We start from the raw sequence: 7,475 nt of genomic DNA, 5'->3' as shown, positions 1-7,475 counted from the left end.
AAGTTTACAATATAAATTAAAATTTAGTGTTATCATGAAGAATTTTCTATTATAAACACATTTAAAGTACCTTAAAAGTATCTCTTTATGGTTAATATACTAATATACACATTTTTTTACCACAAAAATCTAGCTTAATCTAAAAGTTGACCCTAAAACAATAACTTTAAAACCTACAGAAAAATTACCTTAACTCAGTGGCAACCCTGTGTTAAATTAAATGCTCCTGTTTTTAAATGGTTTTTAAAATATTAAATATTGAATTAACCTAAGGAAGCAAAATTTTATTATCATTTCAATAAAACCAATTTTAGCTGTAGAGCTTGAAGAAACTATCCTGAAATAGGGTTGATTAAAAGTAAGAAACTCAGAATAATTTAAAAATCAGTGCTGAGTTTAATGCTTATGGTTTTTTAGTGATGTTTTGAATATTAAATGTTGAAATAACAACTGGAATAAAAGTTTAATCTAGTTTTAATCAAACCAGTTTTATGTGTTATAGCTTCAAGCTACAAACCTGATAGATTTGATTAATAATGTGTGTTTTAAATTCTTTTTCAACAAAGTTTGTGAACAACACAATTGCTGTCAAGTAAGAGTTTTGATTTTTTCTAATAAAGAATTATTTATTTATCTACTGAAATATTTTTAACATTTCAATTTTTTAACTTAGAAAATATCTATAGAAAAAAAAATTCTAGCATAAATTGCAGTAATAAAAATAAATGATAACTTTTTTTTTAATTTATAAGTTGTGTAAATTATGTTAGATCAAATGTTTTGTATTAAATCATACTCACAAGGTCTTTTAGTTTCCTTTTATTAATTATGTTATTAATATTGTGAAATTTTTAAATTTTATTTAAACCTTTTTTAAAGTAAAAAAGAAATCATATATTTCTATTTTAAAAGTTTATGCAAGAGTTATCATTTTATAAATATTTTCTATTTTATTTTTTTTTTTAAGTTTACCTAAAACTTAGCTAAATTATGATTTTTATTTTTGTTTTACTAGAATTATTCCTTGAGTCTACTATTGAAAAAAATGGGAAATTATTTTTACCAAATAAATAGTCTATTAAAAAACTACAACTATGTTAACAGGGTAGCTACTTAACTTGGTTAACTGAAAAAGCCTGTAATTTGACAGTATAGGCTAAAAAATACATTGTAAAACCTGGAAATGAAGAAATCTTTAAAAATATTTGGCAAACCTGAAATTTTAAATAAAAATCACTAAAAACATGTTAAAATCTGGAATTTTTAACAATTTATATATATTAAGTAAAAAAAATTTATTTAACACAAAATTTATGATATAAATGAAAATTCTGTGTCATATTCAAAAGTTTACTACCATAAATACATTTAATATACCATTACAACATCTTTTTAGTGTGATTATAAATTTTAACACAGTCTTTAACCTCAAAAATCACGTTTAATCTATAAATAGACTCAAAACAAGTACTTTAACAAAACCTGGAAGAATTTTGAAAACTTGCAGAAATTTTTCCTAGAGTCAGTGGCAACCCTGTGTAAATTTAAATACTTATGGTTTTTTAATGATTTTTTGAATATTGAATTTTGAAATAACTACAAAAAATAAAAGTTTGATCTCATTTAATAAAACCAATTTTAGTTTGTATAGCTTCAAGCTACAGTCCTGAAAAAAGTTTGTTTCAAAGTTAGATACTCAGGATAGTTGTAATTTTGATTTCACGATGATTCAAGCAACTATGGTGTTATTTATAAAAAATTAAGGTAACTTTAGGTATTTCTTAAAACCTTAATAAGTAGACTTTAAAACAGGAAGAATTTTGAAAACCAGGAAAAAACATGTCTCAAATATACAAAAATATAAAGTCATAGGCAACCATGTGTTAAACTAAATGCTTGTGGTTTCTAATGATTTTTTGAATATTTAATGTTGAAATAACCAAAGAAAAACCAAGTTCAATCTTATCCAATAAAACCAATTTTAGGATTGAGAGCTTGAAGCTTCAATCTTAAAAAAGGATTGATTAAAAGTTAGATACTCAGGATAATTTAAGACTGTATAAGTCTCAGTTCAACGCAGGATTAATTTAATGTATTTTAAAAAATTCATCTTTTTCAAATTTCTAAATCATTATATAGACATTGTTGTTCAATATCCAATTATAAGATATTTTTAGCCAAATTTTTTGAAAGACTTTATTTTCTTGATATTAAAATATTTTAAGATTAAAATAAAAATATTTAGAAATATGTATAGGATTAGAAAAAATCAGGATGATTAAATATTAATAAAGGTACACTGTCCAGAATTAAGAAAAATTTCCAAACACAAAAGATATCTCAGGATAAGTTTGGTCTGTAAGGTAGTTTTTGGACTTAGTTAATGGCAAACCTGTCAATTTTAAAAATATTTTTCAAAATACTAAAGCTTATCTTAACTTGTAAATTTTTTTAATTACCTGGAGTAATTCCTTTAGTCTACCATTAAAAAAACTAAAATTTTATTTACCTAATAAATTGTTTAACCAAAAGCTAATCCTATATTAACAGGGTTGCTACTTTACCTGAAAATAAAAAAAAAACCTGTAATTAGACAATTAATAAAAAGCACCTTGAACTTTAATTTTTTAAAAATACCAAGAAAAACCTGGAATTTTGAATGAAAATTACTCAAAGACCAAAAAGCCTGGAATTTTAAACAACTTTTACATGATGAGTAGAAAAATGATTTGACACAAAATTTAAAATAAAAATGAAAATTTTATGTCATCATCAAAAGCTTTCTATTAAAAACACATTCTAAGTTCCCTAAAAATATCTTTTATACTATTTAACACAGTCTGGTACCTCAAAAGTAAGAAAAATCTAAAAGTAGACCCAAAATCAAGTAAAAATCTGAATAAATTTGGAAACCTCTGTACAATTTGCTTAATGTCAGTGACAACCTTGTTTTAAGCTAAATGCTTGTGGTTTTTCAGTTATTTTTTGATTATTGAACTTTTAAAAAACTACAGAAAATAAAAGTTTATTCTCATTTCAACAAAACCAATTTTAGTTGTTAGAGCTTGAAGCTACAATCTTAAAATAGGGTTGACTAATAGTTAGATACTAAACATAATTTAAAACTTTTTAAGTCTCAGTGCAACTCAGGATATTTTTTTTTTTGCTTTCAGGATGATTTAAGCCACTTTAGAGTAAATAAGAAAAAAAATAGGCTAGTTATAGGTATTTTTAAATACCTTTATCCTTTTTAAACTTTTTCAAGTCATTAACGAGATATTGTTGTTAAGTATCCAACTATAAGATATTTTATAGCCAAATTTGTTGAATTTGACTTAACGTTTATTGGTATTAAAAAGTTTTCGGTTTTTTTTTGAAAAGCCACTATGGTGTTATACATAAAAATTTAAGGTAACTTTACGTTATTTTAAAAACCTAATTTTTATTTAATTCTTTTTAATTTTAGTTATTCTAAAAACTTTATGTAAATCATGAATAAAATTCTATTGCTCAATATCTAATAATAAAAAATTTTTACCTGAAACCTGGAGAATCCAGTAAATTGACAATTTAGACAAAATAAAACCTGGAGATTAAAAAATCTTTAATAAGACTTTGAAAAACCTGGAATTTTGAATAAAAATAACACAAAAACTCAGAAAAACCAGGAATTTTAAACATTTTGTACATTTTAAAAAGAAAAATTTCATTCGACAAAAATTTACCATTTAAATAAAATCATATTTAGTTTGAATAGTGAATATTGAAATAACTACAATATTTTAAAATTTTTATTTTATTTAAATAAAATAAGTTTTAGTTGGTAGAGCTTGAACAAATAATTCTTAAATACAGTTGACTTAAAGTTAAATACTGAAAATAATGTAAATTTTTGAAGTCTCCTGTAATTAAAGTTTTTTTTTCGTTTTTAGGATGAATCAAGCAACTATGGTGTTATTCACAAAAAAAATAGGGTTATTTCAAGTATTTAATAAACCTAATGTTTTTTAATAAATCTCTAAATCATGAATGAGACTTTGTTGTATAATACCTAATAATAAGATATTGTTAGGCAAATTTGTTCATATAAGTTCTTTTTTTTTTTGTTGTTATTAAAAAGTTTTTATATTTAAATAAAATAAAATTTAAAAGTATGTTAATAATATGTTAAATAAGTTTTAAAAAAAACGAAATGACCAAGTATTTTTAAATATCGTTTAAAACTACTCAGGACAGATTTAAGTGTTTTTGTTGAACATAAAAGATATCTCAGGATAAATTTGAGTAAGGATAGTTTTTTGACTTGAAAAATGACAATCCTGTTTATTGTAAAACTGATACATAATGAAATATTCTCTTATAAATCAAGTGTAGTTAAAATTTGTAAACTAAGTTTTTCAAATGATATTCTAGTATACCCCAAGCTTAGTTTGTAATTTCTATTTTGATAAATTTAAATTAACTAATCAAATTATCCAATAACTACGCCTAACCTAACAATAACTAGTTTAGCATTTATTCTAGCATTTTATTCTGGTACAGAATATTTCTTTGATAAAATTAAAATTAAGTTAAATGTACATGTATTCGTAGAAACTTAAAACTTTTTTCTAACTCTTTTTGAATTTTTGTAGAAAGTTTAGTTGTAAATAAAAATGGCAGACCAAATTGTCGATAAATACAAGAGTTGTGATGACAACAGGCTCGGTGAAATTATTTTTGATGAAGGCAACCTGAAAAAGTTTAACATTGAGTACTGGTATCCTGAACTCAATAAGTACAAAGATTTCAGGCACGAAGATTGTATGAACAACTTGAGGTTGGGAACGAGACATCATTTGAAGGTAAATTTCGAAGACAACGAGTTTACCGACGGTGATACAAACATGTGGTACAATTCGTACGACTGCACACACCACCAACACGCTGAAGATATGTACAAAATGTTTGTGGAAGAAGTTCATAAACATCTTGTGGAAAACGTTTTGCCAAAGCTCCTACCGGTTCAAGATGAGAGCTTGCTCCAAGCACTTGCTTTTAACTGGAACACCTACAAAACAACAATTGATAATTTCTCAGAGCTTTTCAAGCATCTTGAGCTTTGGATTGAAGATGTCCCAGAAGACGAGGTGCCAAAAGACGGAATTAAAAAGATTGGCTTGAAAGGGTTCAAAAAAGAAATCGTTTTGAATATAGATATCAAAGAAAGGTTGAAGACAATTCTTTGTCAAACTACTGACAATCACAGAGCTGGCATGGAAGTTAATTGCGACGAAATAAAGACTCTTTGTGACATGCTAGTCGAGATGGAGTGTTACGAAGAAGTTTTCGAAAAAAATTTCTTAGACCAAGCAGAAGAATACTACTTAAGGGTCGCAGAAAAAAACATTGTTGACATGTCGTCGTACGAGTACGTTGTCGCGGTCGAAACTTTAATTGCAAACGAAAAAGCACGCACTGGTTCGTACGGTAATGAAAAAACTACTGATAAGACCAGAAGCGTGTTACAGAAAATTCTCATTTCTGACAAATTGCAAGCAATAGCTCATCGCGTAGGATGCGGCGGAGTTCCGAGAATGTTCGAAGAAAAATCGGAAGAACAGCTTCAGAGTGTGTACCAAACTTTCAAAAGAGTCAAAGGAGGACATAAAATCATGCAAGACTGTTTGGCAAGTTATGAACTAGCAGCAGGTGAAAAATTGTTGGAAGAAACGGCTATACCATCACAAGCCGCGAAGAAAGTCAACGGATTGGTTGAGCTGAAGAACACTTGTAATAGACTTGTGACCAACTCCTTTTCCGACAACCATGAGTATAAGCTTGTGGTCGACGGCACCTTTAATAAAATTGTCACCAACAAGAAAGTATGTGAACACTTGTGTATTTATATTGACATGAAAAAAATTAAATTTTACTCAGATCAGGAAGAAAAAGAGATGGAAATAGTTTTAAATCACTTCGAGACCATTTACAGAAAAATAACCGAGGAAGTAAAACCTGATTTTAACGCTGCGTTTAAAAAGTATTTGTGCAAAAGACTCGTGAGGCCCAAATCTCCATACATGGCCTATGACAAAATTATTGTTGATTGGTTGAAAGAATTCGGCCACCCGTACGACTCAAAAGAACCAATCAAGATAATAAAAGACTTCGAGGCGTCCAGAAAGTTGAACAAAGCCTTCAGGAAAGAAGGAAATCCTTGCAGAGATGTTAATTCGACTTTCAGAGTAGTGAGCGCTCGCACATGGCCTGCTTATAAAAGGCTTGACGCAAATCTTATACCTGCGGTTGTAAGAGACAACTTTGAAAGATTTCAAAATTTCTACCATCATAGAGCGGAGGAGAACACGTACAAGACTTTAAGAGTTTTGAACAAGAACTTTTTAGCCGAAGTAAGCTTAGACTTATCAGTCAAGACATACACTCTGCAATTGTACTCATACTACCAGATACCAGTTATTGAGCTTTTCAATCAGAGAAATCAACTTACTTTCGAAGAGATGTTAAACGAAACTAATTTGTCGGAAAACGATTTAACGGAAGTACTTCGTTCTCTAACATGCGAGAAATCCAAAATTCTTTTGAAGAATCCTTCTGGTAATACTTACTCACCCACTGACAGCTTCACGGTCAACCAAGGTTTGGATCATGAGTCCGACAGAATCTACGTCCAAATGCTTCCGAAAGCTTAAATTTGGCGGAAACAGCGTTTTTAGTTATAGGTTAAAAAATTTAAAAATATAAATGTTCATAGTATGTATAAATAGTGATATATGTTCTAGTTTTTGATTACCTTTTGTTAAATGAAAATTCCTAAAATAAAAAACATCTTTATATAAGTAAAATAATTTGAAAAATTTAGCAGCACTTTTACTTAAAGCTTTGTTAAAGGCTGTGTTAAACGTTTTAAAGGCAGATTTTGATTTTGAAACGTACTTTTTTTTGTTTTGAAACTCGTTTTTTGTTCTTATGTCGAAGTTTTTTAGGTGCAAATAAATTAGTTTATTCTAAAATGTTTTGTGTATTTTTTCAAACTTACATTAATCAGATTCAAACTGCTTATTTATAATATAGTACTTATATGTCGATAACAAATAATTAAATATTGTGGTGTTTTGAAGTATCTTTTGTTGAACAAAACTACTTGAATTTTAACCCCTGCTTTTACAAAACGAAAAACTACACAATTAGTTCAAAATTTATGTTAATAGGAATCTGGTTGAAGATCAACATCCGACCAAATACTATTTAAAAATAGAATTTTAATCTGGCCGGATCCTTTGTTAAAAAATTATTCAGATCTACATGATTCTTTATTTGATGAGTCCCGTACATTTTTTTATTAAGAAATAACAGTAATTTTAAAGTCCAACAACAGATCGTTTTTATATTTTATTTATTGTATACCCATTAAGAATTAAAATACTTTATACTACGTTTAATATACAGATAATTAGATGTATTTAATCAAAATT

General features: G+C 27.2%; 1 protein-coding gene across 1 annotated transcript; it reads left to right on the top strand.

Annotated features, from left to right (window-relative positions):
• The first annotated feature begins 4,655 nt into the window (after positions 1-4,655).
• LOC145843274 (cullin-3-like) lies at positions 4,656-6,692 on the top strand. The gene has a single exon (XM_082950737.1). The coding sequence runs from the start codon at positions 4,656-4,658 to the stop codon at positions 6,690-6,692; it is 2,037 nt and encodes a 678-aa protein (XP_082806863.1).
• Positions 6,693-7,475: the final 783 nt, after the last annotated feature.

This window comes from Thalia democratica, chromosome 8 (assembly GCF_965202585.1).
Source record: "Thalia democratica chromosome 8, ktThaDemo2.hap1.1, whole genome shotgun sequence".
Classification (NCBI taxonomy): Eukaryota; Metazoa; Chordata; class Thaliacea; order Salpida; family Salpidae; genus Thalia; species Thalia democratica.
This window is presented reverse-complemented; position numbering and strand designations above follow the sequence as displayed.